Consider the following 19,088-nt stretch of genomic DNA (forward strand, 5'->3'; position numbering starts at 1 on the left):
CAAGCTTCATAAGAGAGTAGAGTGACTCTTTCATTCGGAAGGAAATTCCAGGATAGAAACAATGAAATGATGAGTAGAGAATTTTAATCTTTAAAATATACCTAATTAATAATTATTTTATTTCAATTTGTCTGAATATTATATTATTAATTATTATCATTTGTTACGTGGTATGACGTCATTATAAGTACATTGAAATCGTAAACAATATTAAGATGATATATTATTTTTGTGAGAGCAAATATTTACCTCTACTATTACCTACATATATGCATAAATAGTTCATGGGAACTCTTACGTAATAAAATGTTAATAATTATCAGTGATCTTATAACTTTAGTATAGTTATATAGAAAATTATGAATTTTGGTTAACATATTTTAAAAGTTTATTGAAGGGGGAGTCCCATTCTGAATTACTTAATCACTTGTCATTATAATTAAATATCACTCGATGGTGAGGATTTAGGATCTCCACATCACTATTCGTTTAATAAATTGCAGATTACACTAAATGCTTATGATGAAACAAAACTGTATAAGAAAAAATTATTTCAGTATTCATTGACACAAAATAATAGATTATGTTCCTTGACAACTATAAAACAAATTAATATGCCATGAACATTAGAATTATTTTGTTATTTATCAATTGTAAATAATGGTGTAATGCAAATATGTATTTATTTATGTACTTCATTAATTTTAGTTTATATTTTTATTTTGTCTTAATCGTTTAGTGTTATAATATGTTTGATAATTTACTAATTTACTACAATTTACACTTATTACAATTATATATTTCTAAATATCTAGGTATGGAGCAAAAAAGTTAGATTTTTGTTGAATACTCTCATTGGTCAAAGGTTTATTCGAAAGTGTATTTGCATAGCAGTAACAAGGTTTCAAAGTCTAAAAAAAATTAATGTAGTGCTTACTTTTCTTATTGTTCACGTTTTCTTATTCAATAATTTCATAAATTAAAAAAATTATATCTTCAACAAAAAATCAATAGAATATTTTCACTAATTGTAATATTTTAAAACTAATAGCTAAAGACCCATATTTAGTAGAATTTCTTGACGTCGAATGTGATGAGAAGCATCATTTTGATCGTTTTATATTTCGGTCAAATTTTCAGGTGCATGACAAAAAAAAATAGTTTCTGAAGTAAATGATAATATTCAAAAAGATATAAAATAACTTATATCGAAATAAAAACTAAAAAGTTAAAAAATATTCAAAAAATGTATAGTAGGGATTCAAGTGATGATTAATTTCATAACGAATATTGATAATGTTCTTCAACCTTTATAAAAATTTCGCTTCTTTAATTGTATAGAACAATATTATTATTAAAAATTGGATAAATTTACGACAATCTACTTTATTTAGAATAATATACATATCAATGAAGTAAACACATAAGAATACCCCACACTGTTTTTAATCTAATACACTTTCTTTTCCTTTAAGGTAAGTATTCATTGCATTAACATATTCATGAAGAAGTTTATAGAATTGAAGAGAAACTTACAAGTATGATGAAATCAGGAGTGAGGCTTGTAGTTTTGAGAATGTATAATTGTTCACTTAGACACCACAGCACGATTCGGTCATATATAAAAAGAGTTGATATGAGTGTGATATGGAGTCATCCACACCAAATTACGAAATGGAACTCTGAATTTTGTACCATCTAACATTAAGTATTCATTTTTTTTTAAATCTAATGATAAAATATGATTCTATTTTAGCTAAAATTATCAAGAATTATGATACACAACTCATTAAATGGCAAAAACAAGTACTTAAATGGTCACAATAACGGGAGTAGTAGCTTTGGATGATTTGCAACTAGTTTGTCTGACATTAGTTTCTTCACTTAAAGACTTGGTAATTAAATTATTTTTCTGTATATATAATTTATTGTTGTTATTAGTTATATTATTGCAATTGTTTAATTTTGTATATTTAACATAAATGAATGATGGTTTATTTTTTTAGAATGTAGATTATATTTAATTTAAGCCTTCTTTTTAAACTTGGAACAACAAATATATTTCGAAATACTCTACTTTGTCTTTTCATTAGTTATTATTCTGAGAATATGGTTCATAATGAATTACAATTTCATGGAGTGTGACGTTTTAAAATCTACTGTAATGGATAAAAAACGTCTAAGTTAATTAAACGTAGTATATCTTCAATAAACATTTTGCTAATACATACTTTCATTATACCCTCAAAAATCATAATAAAGCAGGCACATGATAATCACATCAGTATTTTAAACAATGATACCATAAGTCTTTCTCCCCCTTCCCTTCTCCTTGCACGCGTTTTTCTCTACACAATTATAAACTTTAGTTATATGATATCTACTGAGTTAGGCACAAAGAGCCGAGCTTCCTGGAATGAGTATGAAGTTAAAAAAAAGATCTGAAGGCGTGTTACAACTTAGTAGGATATCAAAATGCGAAAATTTTGAATTCTTAGGAAGGGAATAGATGAGAGGATGCTGATCCATATATCTGAATACTCTGTTGGAAAGATCCATTCAAATCATAATAAATTTAATGTCTTGAAAGTTAATAATTATGACGTCACAGCCAATTATCTTTATTCAATTTAATTTGAGATATATAGCATATATATAGCAATAGACAATAATCAAATTCACACGCTGAGAAATCATTGGGCACTGGTCAGCGTACCGAAATATATTTGAAATTCCAAGTTTAAAAAGAAGGCTTAAATTAAATTTTATCTACATACTAAAAAATAAACCATCATACATTTATGTTAAATATATAAAACTAAACAATTAGAATCATATAACTAATAATAACAATAAATTATAAATACGGAATATTGAAATAATAGATTGTTCCACATAATATTTTCTTGTTTTGACATCGGAATTCAATTAAATATGTCATAACTTAAGGTTGCAAAACACAAGCCAGACGTGCAGTTTAATCAAAAAAATCATCACCCCTTTTTCCTCATCTGGAAGTTGCTATGTACAATTGTGTACAGGGTAGATATATCTCTACCGATGAAATCTAAATAATTATTAATAATAAAGTAAATGTCAAAATCATATAATTAGACAATAAAAAAATGTTATAATTAAATCAAAGATTTAGAGCAAAAGTTAACTATGTAGTAATGTTCGGTAATATTACTCTTTATTAAGAGCATCAAAAAAGATGTTTCCCTGTTGTTTATGCTTGTATATAACATACTATTATCATGAAGGATACACACAATTGCTAATTATAATGTTACACCCAATGTAACTACTTGCGTTGTATGAGTTTTCTGAACACCATTTCTTGGAGCTTATCAACCATAGCTATTCCTTAAGTGATAAAAAAGTAATATTTATTGACTGTAATATTGGAAAACCTAATTAACATACCCAAGTCTTTAAGTGAAGAAACTATTCTCAGACAAACTAGTTGTGAACCATCCAATGCTACTACTCCCGTTGTTGTGACCCTTTAAGCACTTTTTTTGCAATTGAATGAGTTGCGCATGATAATTCTGACTAGAATAGAATCATATTTTAGGGTTATATTAAAAAAATATTGAATACTTACTGTTAGACAGTACAAAATTCAGAGTTCCATTTCGAAAATAGCAAATATTTATACTTTTTACTGATAACTTTGATCGAAATTTCATGGGATGATTCTAGATATGCTGAAAATTATCTCAACTTCACAATTAACAATGGGGGTATCTATAAATGACATGATTACCAAAATCCTCTATTAATTTAATGATGGTTCCTTGGGACGGTATACCCGTGTATTTCTCCAATAATTTTTTGAACGTTGGATGATTAGAAATGGATAAGGATATATTACATGCAATAAGCATCTTTGTGATATCAGAGCTCAAAAAAATTATATTAGCATATGTGCTAGCATAATTTCTAATGTGTAATCACTTCCAAGTAAAAATAAGCCATTGATCTGACCTACATCTAGACTTTCATATCTCCTAATGAGAACATAAACACTATATAACATTCATAACTAACAAGTTGATAAAACCAATAGTTAAAAAATCATTTATTTGAGATATAAACTTATCAGAAAAAACAACAACTTTAATATGAAAATTAAATTACCCTTTAAGTGTTAGTTATAATATTTTTTTATATAAAATCAATAGATTTTATCATAGTACAGTTTTTTATCAAATAAGCATGAAGATATTTGAAACTACATAAATAGATCATATAAAATCAAAAAAATTCATAACTAACATAAGAAAAAAAAAGAAGAAAAAAAGAAGAGAGTCACGAAACTATGTGATATGGGCATGTATTTCCTCAGTCACAACCACCTGGAAAAATATACTTCTTTAGTTATTCAATAGAATGGTAAAAGTCTGAAAGTGTTTATGTATATCCTCATGAACACAATGAGTTGATCTATTTTTTTATTGATAAATGCTTAGGTAAGAAATAAAGGGTTATAGCTTTCCATTATGTCTATTATATTACACTCATATCATAAATTTTATTATAATGTATTTAATATAAAAATTGCACAAGTTACAACTCATTTACTTTGATTTGATGTATATAATTCCATATTATAGTAAGATTCAAAAAAAGAAATCATACCTAATTATAACTTTTTACAATTTAATATGAATTATTAATTTTGTTTTTCTAATTTTACTAAAAACCGATAGTAATTTGGAAATTTTTAAGGACAAATTATGTTTATTTTATTCTAATATACAACTATCTAAAAAATAGATACAAAAGTAGCAATTATGTTAAGCATCCATTATTTTTGATATTTTTACTATTTAAAAAAAAAAAGTAAAATTGTTAGCAGAAAATTCATATTTTTTTTTCTTTAATATAAGCTAAAATATGAATTAAATCATCCAAAAATATAGTTAACACCCAAAGGATAACATCCATTTTTAGACATATTTATATATATTTTTGTTAATTTTCTTGATATTAAGTTAATGTAGGTAATGTAGAACTAATATTTCTTCTATTTTCTTTTTCATTCAATATGAGTATTGAGATTAAATTAGATATAATAGGGCATGCGTGTTGTTTACTTATGTTAATTTGTAAACAAGGCGACAGTGAGTTACGCCATGTTGCGGAGAAATAATACAACTTCCTAAATAATAATTATCATTATCCTGCTATGGACTAATAGCTTTTAGCTAGAGAATGAATTATGACGAAATTGAGTCTCCTGTTGACAAAATCCATATAATTTAATTACTCATTATTATTTAAGACGTTATGAAAGTGATATAATTAAGTGATAACTAAACTAAAAGTATTCCTTCATGTAAAATGGTTCTTCTAAAGATGAGTGGACAATTGTAAATTGCAAGAATCTACTCTTTTAAAGAAATAAGAAACGTCTCAAGTCCTTCTAGCTAGTAGTCATTGAGTACCGATTTGTATTTAAATCGATTAAACCAAATCCATCTATTTGTTTCCTTGCCTCAGTTTTCCAAGTTTTTTGGAAAATATTCTATAGATGAGTATAAACTGGCTCATTTAGATGCTAATGTCAAAAAAGTTATATCTTCGGAATCTGTTTCATTAGTGACCAAAATAACGAAGATCTTTTGAATCAAGATTATAAAGATAATACGAATATAGTCCATGCATGCATTACTCATTGAGAGGGGTTGTTGGAATCGTTGAAAAAGAACGAATTTGATTGGTTGAAAGATATTATATAGAAAAAGGAATAAAACACATTGGTACCCTTGCATCTTCTAAAACACTTTTCCTCAGTATTGTACTAATCATCAACAAAGCTACTTCCCCTTACTGCTCTCTCACGTGCATCATCGTGCCCTTTATGCTATTTGTCGTGCCCATATCGTTCTTTATGGGCAGTAATCTGCCACTCCAAACCTCCCATCACATCAACAACTTAAAAGTTTTCAAGATTCAAGGAGACGAAGGAGAATTAAACGGTTCATCATTTCATTTGGACGTACCAAAGTTATTTGTGTCGTGTAGCATCCCTTTAAATGTTTGGGATCATCCCCATTTCTCCGAGCTTATTTAAAACATAATGAAAAAACTTCTCCAGGTCGATGAGTCGTTAACAAATTGTTTGGGGAAGTATGTCAAGGAGGTTTGAAAAGAATAAATGAAGAGGTGGAAGAAAAGGATATTTTTGTTGCACTAGATGAGACAAGAGAACAACAAGGGAGGTCAGTGACGGCAATTTTGATTGGCCCTTTGGACGGACATTTCTGTGGGAGACCTTACCTTATTGACTTGATTGATATTTTTAGCATTGACCTTCAAATCATTTCCTCTTACAAGAAAAAAAAGATACATAAAAATATGAACTCTTGGAGTTTTTTATGTATCTTATGCATTATGTATTTTATGCAAGAGCAAACAATGTAAAGAACATCGTCATAAGCTCAGTTTATAAGTGATTGGGAGAAGATTTTGTCCCGATTAGAATTTAAATTTTCATCACTGATGCCGCCTCGTATTGTCTCAAAGCAGGAGGAGATCTTCGAAAAAAATCCTTTATTGATTCACATTATATGTATTTCTCATGGATAACATAGAGTAGCAGATATGGTTCAATAAAAGTTTCCATTAACGAACGAACTTATTTCCCATGTGAAGAAGAGGTTTTACAATTCTGGAAGAAGAAAGAGAGTATTTACTGCTTCGTACAAAGTTCCCCTCGCTCCATGACCAATTATAACAATATAGAGAACTTGTTTAAAAGCAGTGGAGTACTACTATCATCACTTCGACGTCTTCACAGAATATTTAAACAGCCTTGATGGAGATTTGAAAGCAACCAGAAGAGCACAAGAAGTAGTTAATAATGATTCCTTAAGAGAAGAAGTCGTATTTATGCAGAATTTTTTTTGTCAAATACCTTTGGCAATAACTGCGCTTGAGTAAAGATTGCCTCTTCTTACCAGCCTAACTATAGTAGAAAATCTGACTCAAGATTTCAAGGAAGAACCATTCACGACCAAGTTAAAAGAAGTTCTTTAAACGAATCCTGGTTACACAAAACTAAAGAAAACTCTCAACAAGTGAAAACCTTGTGTACAAAAGTATTGTCAATTATGATGCTGAGAGAGTCTTTAGTATGATGAATATCATGAATACAAAAAGGAGGTCCAAACTAAATACTAAGAAATTGAGGGAATTGTTGATCACCAAATGGAATGAATGTTTTGTTATAATGTAATTACACTTACCAATCAATATTAACAATATTTTTTAAATAATTAGTTACTTTATTGCCTAATTTCTATTCTTAAGATTTCGTGTCAAAGTTATCTATTCATCTTTTGTGGTCACAAAGAAGTTATGACTGAGTACACTTCCTGTAATGATTCGTTTGATGTTCTCTAACTTACAATATATTTTGTCTTGCATAAATTTACAGAATATAATATACATTTATAAAGTTATTTATAGGGAAGTTATATATTAATAATATACAACAATCCCTCTTCCTTCATGTGTAAATAAATAAATCATTTAAACTAAAGATACAGGGTGTCCACGTTGAATTGGAACTATCTTAAAATTCAAGCTGCTTGATAAAAATGGAATTTGGAGTGTATTTGTTAATATGAAAAAGTTCTACATGATATTGAACAATAAATTTATTCAACATGTCCTCCCTCAGCAGCCACCATCTTTTCCATCCTGCCCCTAAAGGATTTGCATGCCCTGATGACTTCCGCAGAATCGACAGCATTCCACTCCCTCGTAATGGAACCCTTCAGGACCGCGATGCTCTTGTTGCTGACTTTGCACACTTCCCTCTCCAACTTCCCCTACCAGTAGTAATCACACGGATTGAGGTCGGGTGAGTTGGAGGGTCAGGTGTTGCGATCCCAAAATGTGATATGGTGGGAGTTGAAGAGGTTAGTGATCCTCATGGCGATGTGTGAGGCGCTGAGTCTTGTTGGAATATGAGCTCCCTCCCAGCGGCTGTATCCTTCATCCAGGGAATGACGAACTCCTCCATGACTTCGCAGTACCTTATTGTATTAAACCTTTCCTTGCGATTGAAGAAGAAAGAAGGCGTCACCTCACCGGTGCTGCTGATGACACCCAGGGTCATCACGGAGGCCGGGAACTTTGTGGTGAAGACTTGCAGGGACCTCTTCTCTCTTCTTGGCAAGCCACCTGTCATTCTGGACGTTGTAGCTTCTGTCGACAGTCCAGTTCTTCTCGTCGGAGAAGAAGATGATTCTTCCTCCATGGCTCTTCAGGTCATTGAGGAGACGCTTATTGTTGGTGAGCCTGGTGTCCTTCATGGATGCCGTGAGGATGTGTTGTTTGGCCATTCGGTATGACCTGTACCCGAGGTCCTCATTCATAGCTTTGCAGACCAGCTGCTTGCTCACTTCACGGTTCTTGGCCAACCTGGACAAGGAAGTACCTGGCGAAGCTTTGATGGACTTTCGGAGGCCTTCAAGGAAGCGGGGAGTTCGGATTCGATCACTTCTCATGTTGTGGCCTTTGCAGCAGACCTTCCCCTCAACCTCCCAGACATTAAGATCCGGTACACCATGGTCTTGGGGTAGTTAAGAAGCTTGTAGATAGCAGAGGGCTTGTGTCCCGCGCGAGCGAAGTCGAGGATGGCGTCTCTCCTTGCTTGTTCCGTGATGACTATTGTTTGTTGTCAAAACAATTGTGGTGGAAGTGATAGTGTATTGTTCATGCAACCTTTTATATTAGTATGATTTAACCACGAATATCCACATTATGGATCTGGATGAAGTTTAAAGTAGTTCCAATTTATCGTGGACACCCTGTATATTCTAAACGATACTCTTTTAATTGGGTTGGAATCGAAATTTACCTTGAACTCTTGATGCAGCGACAGATACAATTGCACCACTGTCCTATGTAGCTATTATATTTTTGAAGTAATTTCCATGGACATTCAATGCATCGATGAGTAATTTATTCAGTTCAAATTTTTGAATAGAGTTGATGATCGAAATAATAGAGTTAAACCCTTTGATAGTAAATCATTTAGACTATTTTGATGATTCTTTGCCGTTCCTACTATTCTCCATTAATATATACTTCACATATTTTATTTGCATCATCAAATAACCTTAATTATGGTTCTCTATAATTCCGGACTGTGGTCAATTTGTTAACCGTCATCCTTGAATGTTTTTTCAAATAGAAGTTATATGATTGTATTTAGGTCTAACGATGATTAGATATACTTTTTAATCCCTACCGAATGCGCGATATAATGGTGGCTTTGATGTTCTCTAATTATATTTGGTCTTACAAGAAATAAGGAAATTGGGAGTGCTTGAAGTATTCAAGATGTATCATTGTCCATATTTGTAGTACAGCACGAATTCAAACTTATTCATGGAATGGGTATTTGTGAAAGAAACTATATATAGTAGTGATTCATGCGTTATAAGCATTAAGGACACTAAAGGACTCTTAACAAGGAAAAGGTTTACTTAAAGTAGGAGTTGACTTTAGGAGGATTGAACACGAAGAGTTTCAATGAACGATTTTTGGGTGGATAATATATTTTTCGTACAATATATTTTGTCTTACATAATTTTACAGAATATAATATGCATTTATATATAGTTATTTATACGAAAATTATATATTAATTATATACAAGACGTCCCTTAAGATGATTTCCATTCTAAGGGCTCACACATTACCATTACGTCATTACATAATATGATACTCAACTTCTTCCTCACGAAGTATAAGTATTTTAACCAAATTTAAGACTATTTCTCATTTAGACTTAGATTGTAGTTACAGATTTTTCTTTATCTAAGTGGTTTTACGTAAGTAAGCCATGAACATCTACAGCCTCATGCAACAATTATTATAGTTTGTATTTAATTTACACACATGCCATTAACAATTTGTTATATCCACCTTGTATAATGATCTTCGTAACCAAAGTTTTATATTATGACAATTAATATTTAATACTATTTGTATCATACAATAAATTATAACTACCATTAAGACATTTTTTTTGAAAATATTATTTTGATTAAATAGTAACGCTATTAAATTTTGGTGAAGGAAAGCTTCTATATGTTGTAAATTTTCAGATAAGTTGTAATGTTAAAAAAAATCATTTTGAAATATCTTATAAGTATGTTCGAAATTACCCGTCAGCCATCAAATATGATTTATGAATAAAAGTTTGTTTATGTCCGAAAGAAAATAGAGGAACCAGATAGTTGAAGTTGTACTTACGGCCGCGCTTGCGCAAAACATGATTCCCACAACCCTACTCATTGATACGTAGTTGAGGAAAGTGACCAACATTTCTTCTCACGAAAGTCAAGATAATTTTTATTGAGGAATTATTACCTTCTAGCAACAAAATAAAAATAACGACAACAGTCAACACGTATAAAGTATTTATTTTTATACAATTTATAGAAATCTATATGCTATGTTTATTGGAGCCATGTGATCTCTTTTTCAATGCTTCAATATTTTGTTGCAAATTTTTTTAGTATTCTTGAATTAGACACTCAGGACTCATACTTATCCATTTGACATTTTTAAGTATTAATATTTAATACATAGATAATATCCAAATGGTCTTTGTAAATCTACTTTTTTTTTATCCTGAAATTCCTTTTAATTTATTTATTTATTATTTATCCTGTAATTGTTTTGACTAAGTTTGTAGGAAAAAATGCAGTTATTCATTTTATAAACATTGGTTGTGGCTAATTTCAACATAGTTGATTTAAGTTTATTTTATTTTCTTTAAATATAATAATATTAGTAAAAAAATAGTGATTTCCACATTATGCATACAATTTCAAAAATATAGGAAGATGAAGTGCATCAGAAAAGTGAAGATAATGATTCCGACAGTTCTTTAAATATTTGATTAGAAATGGATTGACCATTTTTGAGCATAAGATTGAGAGTGAGATTACAAAGGAAATTTTGTAATAATATGATTATTATCATATTATTTACAATTTTATGACATCTTGTCCCGTAATAAATAATAATAATACCTCGCTTTGTACAAACTCAAATCAAATATTAAATAAATAAGAATTATAGATTAGGTATATTGAATTATTAACATCTACTCTACTCCCTTATGAGGTCTGGTAGTTTTCCTCGGATACATTCGCACCCCGTCGTCCCTCGTGGAATTCGAAAATTTCTTGAGATGGATGATCAAATTATAAGTATTTCCTTCGATTGCCTCGATCTGCCGTTGGTTTTGACTCTGGGGGATCATAGAAGTCAACTTCTTTCGGTCTTAATGATTGAAGAATTATCTTAGACATTAGCAACTGTCCAATGAAAAGCTCAAATTAATATTCAATTATTTAAATGTGTTATTTTTTATATATTTTATTTTTATTCTAATAACTTCAAATTGTTGTAGTACCTATTTTTAATCAACATATCTTATATTTTATTTCACCTCCAGAGGCTTATATCTTAATCTGAAAGTGAATGTATTTTAATTTTATGTTAATAATTACATATTGAAATATATGATCATATATTCTGAAAAAAAAAAAAAGTTTTTACATAATTATATGTACATTACATTTAATGACTTATCTTTTTTTTTAGATAAAAGTATTTTTTTCCTATTTTTCAAAATTATTTTAATGGTCTTTCAACAAAACTTATTCATAGTCCATGTATTCATAATGTGTACAAGTTTCAATTTCTTTGTCTTAAAATGGATGATTTAATTAAAACAGGGGGCATTCTAACTACCACTGTACATTGATACTATTATTTCATTTTGATCTATTCAAATTACATGGGTATTATGAGTAATATAACTGAAACCATTTGAACTTTATAATTACCTCTTAATTATTTATAAAAGATAAATGGTATAAAAAATTTTTTTTTTTTTTTAAACTGTCATAAGTTTAACAATTTAAAAGATGATTCAACGCCTGGGTCACATGACCTAAGAACAAATAAAAAGGACAGGTAGAGAAAGACTGATTTGACGGTGTCTTGTGTTCTCGTATCAACCAAAAGTATGACTTCATATGCCCAGTTCTCCGATCCAAGACATGGTTCCAATAGAAAATTTGGGCTGATTGATAATGATTTTAAAACCATTATTGAATCGGATGGAATGTATATTCCTCCATTCATTATTAAGCATTTATTTTACTTTTTATTACAGTTTGTCAGCATAAATTATGTTATATATAGGCAAGTTGAACAATATTAATAAAAAAATTTTTTATTTTACTAATTACTGTGATTGATAATTAAAGTATATGAAATTACACAAAAAACAACTCATAATTAAATATAATATATCAATATAAATATAATAACAAGTCTCTTCCATAGTGCTGGAATTAGAATAAATGAAAATGAATAAATAATAATGTAATTACAAGCATGTATTAATTGAACAACATGCTAGACTATGACATTTAATAAAATAAATTATATAAACATATATATATCTAATTCTATGGTTTCTGGAATTGAAGTAGAAAATGTTTGTGTTTCAAAGGGCAATATATTATTTCAATGTCTTGCACGCAGACACAACAAAAAATAGACTCTGAAATATATATTGATACATACCGATTGATATTCGAGAGAACACGGAAATTAATCTAGAACACACTCATTTCTTGTGTATTATAGATATACATGATAATATTGTAGAGAAAAACACGTGGGGGGGGAGAAATACATATGGTATCATTGTTTAAAATACTGATAGGATTCTCACTGATAATCACATTAGTATTTATAAGTTGCCTACTTTATGATGATTTTTGAGGGTACAACGAAATTATTTATTAGCAAAATGTTTAATAAAGATATACTACGTATAATTGACTCAGACGGTTTTTATCGGTTACGGTAGATTTGAAAACGTCACACTCCATGAAATTGTAATTCATTATGAACCATATTCTCAGAATAATAACTAATGAAACGACAAAGTAGAGTATTTCAAAATATATTTGAAGTTCCAAGTTTAAAAAGAAGGCTTAAATTAAATATAATCTACATACTAAAAAATAAACCATTATACATTTAAGTTAAATATACAAAATTAAACAATTAGAATCATATAACTAATAATAACTATAAATTATAAATATAAAATATTGAAATAATAGATTGATCCAAATAATATTTTCTTGTTCTAACATCGGAATTCAGTTCAATATGTCATAACTTTAGGTTGCAAAACACAAACCAGACGTGGAGTTTAATCAAAAATATCATCACCCTTTTTTCCTCTTATGCAAGTTGCATATACAATTGTGCACAGGATAGATATATCTCTACCGATGAGATCTTAATAATTATTAATAATAAAGTAAATGTCGAAATCATAAAATAATGTTAAGATTTAAATCCATATCTTCTTCCCATCTTAGTACGAACAGCTTTTAGAATCCCACTTTAATTTATTTCATGTTTATCTAAAAAAAGAAAAGTTAATCCATGCAGTCAAATTTTAAACCTTAATTACTTATCTTAGATATAAAAATAAGACTCCTTTATAACTGATAAGACAATTCAGGCAACCATTCTTGACTTAATGTAGTTTTCTAACATTTCATCGTAAAGATTTAGAGCGAAGCTAATTATGTAGTAATTTCCGGAGATATTACTCTTTATTAAGAGCATCAAAAAAAGATTTCCCCCCCGTTATTTATGCCTGTATAACAACATACTATTATGATGAAGGATACACACAATTGCTAATTATAATGTTACACCCAATGAAACTACTCCCGTTGTTGTGACCATTTAAGTCGTTGTTTTTGCCCTTTTATGAGTTTTCTGAACACCATTTCTTGGAGCTTATGAACCATAGCTAATCCTTAAGTGACAAAAAACTAATATTTATTGACTATGCAATATTGGAAAACCTAATGATCATACCCAAATTTTTAAGTGAAGAAACTAATGTCACACAAACTAGTTGCCAACCATCCAAGGCTACTACCCCCGTTGTTTTGACCATATAAGCACTTTTTTTTTTGTCATTTAATGAGTTGTGTATCATAATTCTTGATATGTTTAGCTAAAATAGAACCATATTTTATGATTAAATTTAAAAAAAAATGAATACTTACTGTTAGATAGTACAAAATTCAGAGTTCCATTTCGAAATTAGTAAATATTTTATACTTTTTATTGATGACTTGATCGTAATTTGGTGGAGATGACTCAAGACATGCTGAAAATTATCTCAACTTCAGAATTTACAATAGGGGAATTTCTATAAATGACATCATTATCAACATCCTCCATTAAGTTAATGATGGTTTCTCGGGAATGGACGTGTTAACCCGTGTATTTCTCCATAAATTTTTTGAACGTAGGATGATTAGCAATGGCTAAGGGTATATTACATGTAATAAGCATTTTTGTGAGATTAGAGTTAAAGTCTGACTTGATGTATTCATCCCTAACTTGATTTTTTAGATGAATATCCATCCTCTTGATATGAAATGAGGATAATGAGTGGCATGGAATTCTAGACAGGGGAATAAAGGCACATTTATATCGACAAATTCGACAAGCAATCTGTTTCTCATCCGGTAAATATTTCCCAAATTCCTGTGCATCCATGTTCGTAAATCCAGACAGAAGGCGACGTTATTTTAGGCATTTCATTCAGTTCTCGATCGACTATCAGCATCTAAAATTATATTACTATTGAAAAATATAGGGAGGAATGATAACGTTCTTGATAGAAGAAGATGTATATTAATGATGCCATGCGAATTTATTCTTTTCTCCTCGCACGCTTTTCTATTCTTACCAAAATTATCACCCTTAATTATAAGATTGCCAAATAATAAACTATTATGATTATTAAGCTTAAAAGAAACTATATTTGTCCTGAAGAGAGATGATACTGTTAGGCCAATTTATACAAATATGTGATAGCAAATCTATTTCCTATGAAACTTAGCATGGCGTCATAAATGGTTTATATTAATAAACACTTTTTCAATCAAAATTCTTCAATTGTATATTGTACATATGTAGTGTTGTGTTTGTTCTTATTTAAGACTCCAGTCCCTTCCAATTCAGTGTCAGTCCAGCCCAGTTCAGTCCTGCGCATCAGTTCAAAAACTTAAAATGTTCGGTCCTTAGAGAAAGAAATATATAGAGGTGACAAATTCGGGAAATATCTTGAAATAAATTTCAGCTGTTGATTAATATACTATTTATTTATTATTTTTATTTACTATTTTAGTTTTTTCTGTTTACTTTTAAAAATATTTGGATCTTTGTATTTTTATCATAGTTTTATCACTGATATGATGGATCCATTACCTGAAGTGAATTATGAATTGTTGTCTCTACGTGTAACAGCAGTGGATAATACTTTCGTCCCATGATTGAATATCTTATGTCTATAAATGGAAGAATAGAGGATCAATAATTTTTTTAATGATGTAAGACCATTACGTAGTCATTCCATTGATGCTATGAGTTATAATCACCTTAGTTAAAGGAAGTATTTGTTGTGAATTAAATGAGAGATACCGTCTTCATCACTCCATGCGTCTCTCAATTTTTTTTTTTTTAATTGTCTCGGAGCATGATGACTTATCAGATTCATGACTTGGACTCAGAGGTGTGGGAGCTTGGTCACTGAAAAAGTATATGTTATGGGCATCTAAGGATCTCTATGCGACTGTGATGGCAAAAATGATGTGATATATTTTTGTGTGCAAAGTAATAGACTTCATGTCCATATATTGATAATTTAATATGAAGTTTGATAGTACCAGAGCTGTGGTACTTGAGTAATTGTATTATAGACTTAGACTCTGAGCATGATGAATCAGACTCAACTTGGAAAACATAGCAAGATCGTGGAGGGATGGAGACTTAGAGTTGTCTTGGATCGTAAATATAACGGAAAAGGTGAACTCGACTACAGTACAGAATATTGTATTTAAATGAAAGAGTATTCAGTTAAAAGTGATTAAGTCATCTAAGAATTTGTGTGTATTCAGTCAAAAAGAACATTATTAAAAAATTAACATCTCCACTGTAATGTATTTTAACTGATACTTTAATATTTATGTTTGTGAATAACACAAGCTTGAGTTAGGAAGGTGAGATCAATAGACATATTTTATAAATTAACTAAAATGGAACTGAAGCTATCACCCCAACAATATATAATTAAATATTTATTAATCATATATTTTAATTAATTATAATCATAATTAATATGATTATTAATTTTATCTAAATAAAAGATCATAAAAACTACATATATATTACACGTTCTGAAATATTCGTAATCTGTGCAACGACTGCATGTTTTGTCCAGGAGGGTCAGAAATATAGATACAGGGTGTCCACGATCAATTGGAACTACTTTAAACTTCATCCAGATCCATAATGTCGATATTTGGGGTTAAATCATACTAATATAAAAGGTTGCGTGAATAATACACTATAACTTTCACCGCAATTGTTTTGACAACAAACAATAGTCATCATGGAACAAGCAAGGAGAGACACCATCCTCGAATTGGCTCGCGCGGGACATAACCCTTCTGCTATCTACAAGCTTCTTAACTACCCTAAGACCATGGTGTACCGGGTCTTCAATGCCTGGGAGGTTGAGGAAAAGGTCTGACGTAAGGCCCACAACATGAGAAGTGACAGAATCGGCACTCCACGCTTCCTTGAAGGCCTCCGGAAGTCCATCCAGGCTTCGCCAGGGACTTCCTTGTCCAGGTTGGCCAATAACTGTGGAGTGAGCAAGCAGCTGGTCTCCAAGGCCGTGAATGAGGACCTCGGGTACAGGTCATACCGAATAGCCAAACAACACATCCTCACGGCATCCATGAAGGCCACCAGGCTCACCAACAGTAAGAAGATGGAGGAAGAATCATCTTCTTCTCTGTCGAGAAGAACTGGACTGTCGACAGAAGCTACAACGTCCAGAATGACAGGTGGCTTGCCAAGGAGAGAGAAGAGGTCCCTGCGGTCTTCACCACAAAGTTCCCGGCCTTCGTAATGAACCTGGGTGTCATTTGCAGCACTGGTGAGGTGATGCCTCCTTTCTTCTTCAATCTCAAGGAAAGGGATAACGCGATAAGGTACTGTGAAGTCATGGAGGAGTTTGTCATCCCCTGGATGAAGGATACGGCCGCTGGGAGAGAGTTCATATTCCAACAAGACTCTGCGCCGCACACATCGCCATGAGGACCACTAACCTCTTCAACTCCCACGACATCACTTTTTGGGACTGCAACACCTGGCCCTCCAACTCACCCGACCTCAATTGTGATTACGACTGGTAGGGGTAGTTGGAGAGGGAGGTGTGCAAGGTCAGCCACAAAAGCATCACGCCCCTGAAGGGCTCCATTACGAGGAAGTGGAATGCTATCAATTCCGCAGAAGTCATCAGGACATGCAAATACTTTAGGGACAGGGTGGAGAAGATGGTGGCTGCTGAGGGAGGACATGTTGAATAAATTTATCGTTTAATATCATGTCTAACTTTTTCATATTAACAAATACACTCCAAATTCCATTTTTATCAAGCAGGTTGAATTTTAAGATAGTTCCAATTTATCGTGGACACCCTGTATTTTACTGAAAATGTTTTTTCACATAGAAATAATAAACGGCAATAAGACCTTTTTCAGGATTATCTCAACAATATGAAACAGTGCCAATTTAAATGCACTACACTTTATCCTTTTTTGAAGAACGATCACGTATAATAGTTCTTTAACTAATAGCAGGAAGGATTTTGTAATTTTTACTCGTCTAACAAGAATTTCAATCACGAAATAGCATTTGCATGTCCAAAATAAAACCAAATGAATAAATAAGATAAAAAAAAATAATAATGGAGAACTCATATATGGGTAATTTAAATTTAGAAGAATATCATTAATGTACTAATTATTTTTATTTGTTCAATTAATACTCAAACAATGGAATTATATTTTGATACATTTCAACTATTGTGTTCAATCAAACAACTTATTATTAGCTCGTATGGCACACATATAGTATTTATTTATTTTTGTAAAGACAGATTTTCAACAGAGTAATATTCCAATATGCTAAAAATCAATTAAGCTAATTAGAAGAGGATTTCTGAGTCTATACGTTTGGAAATTGCAAAGACATTCAAATAATCCAATAAAATCTACAAAAGTTAAGAAGTCATTTCTATTTTTAACACATAATCACCTAATAGTTCACAATAACTATTTATAAGGAATATCAGAATAGAAAATACTTTGCCGACAAAACTATCAAAAAAAGAGAGAGAGACATTATCTTTAAAGTCTAGAATAATCTTTCACTTGTTTTCCAATCACAAAAGGGACTCACAAGTAATAAAGAAATCACTTATCAGGGGTAATGCTTAAAATATCCCGGTTATATGATTATTCATATAGATCATACATTTCTGCATTATAAATATATGCATCAAGGACACTTATCGATGACGAAGCAAAGTTGACTTCAGGAGAAATTGAATCAAAAAATTCCATTAAGGAGCAGTGGATGGAGGATTAGAGCTATTCATGTTCCCTACTGGAGCTTTCGGTCTATTATTCTTTCGTTTTATGGAACCCGATAGTTCATATATGTATGTAAAAGTATACAATGATTCCGTATAAGATCTGGAGGAATTTATGTATTCTTGAGCATAGAGGCTATGATTAGCGAGGTCAGAAGTCCTTGATGTGAAGTGAATTTGCACTATCCAATGTTAATTCAGGATTCTTGTATTAAAGGAGATGAGATCCACCGAGTGGGACACACAGAGGCGAGATACTTTCAACATAAAGTTGAAGAGAGGATCAGAAGACGTATTGAATATCCAAATGCAATATGAATTCCTAGGAACAGAAAGAATGCTTATATTCGAATTCTTCGTACAAAAGATCTATCCGAATCACTATGATTTATGAATTAGATGTATGGATTATATCAATATTTCCGCGCAGTACACTACATTTCTTTTGTATGACAGTCACAGTATTAACAAGTTAATCGTCCACATA

The 19,088-nt window shown here is 30.8% G+C and overlaps 1 protein-coding gene and 1 long non-coding RNA gene across 8 annotated transcripts in view; one reads left to right on the top strand and one right to left on the bottom strand.

Annotated features, from left to right (window-relative positions):
• Window positions 1–2,583: 2,583 nt before the first annotated feature.
• Window positions 2,584–4,264, bottom strand: LOC139906839 (uncharacterized). The gene is made up of 3 exons (XR_011782863.1): window positions 3,608–4,264; window positions 3,427–3,555; window positions 2,584–3,366 (listed from the first exon to the last, which is right to left on the bottom strand). It is a non-coding gene; the product is annotated as an uncharacterized lncRNA (long non-coding RNA).
• Window positions 4,218–19,088, top strand: part of LOC121126762 (calpain-11) — a 99,561-nt gene continuing 84,690 nt past the window's right edge. Inside the window, exon 1 of one of the 7 annotated variants that reach the window (XM_071892277.1) lies at window positions 4,218–4,475. In XM_071892277.1, coding sequence (XP_071748378.1) covers window positions 4,468–4,475 — 8 coding nt within the window. In that variant the 5' untranslated portion in view covers window positions 4,218–4,467. The remainder of the gene's footprint in view (window positions 4,476–19,088) is intronic. The other 6 variants (XM_040722099.2, XM_071892278.1, XM_040722090.2 and 3 more) reach the window with 6 other exon arrangements.

The sequence above is a fragment of the Lepeophtheirus salmonis genome, chromosome 12 (genome assembly GCF_016086655.4).
Source record: "Lepeophtheirus salmonis chromosome 12, UVic_Lsal_1.4, whole genome shotgun sequence".
Taxonomy (NCBI): Eukaryota; Metazoa; Arthropoda; class Copepoda; order Siphonostomatoida; family Caligidae; genus Lepeophtheirus; species Lepeophtheirus salmonis.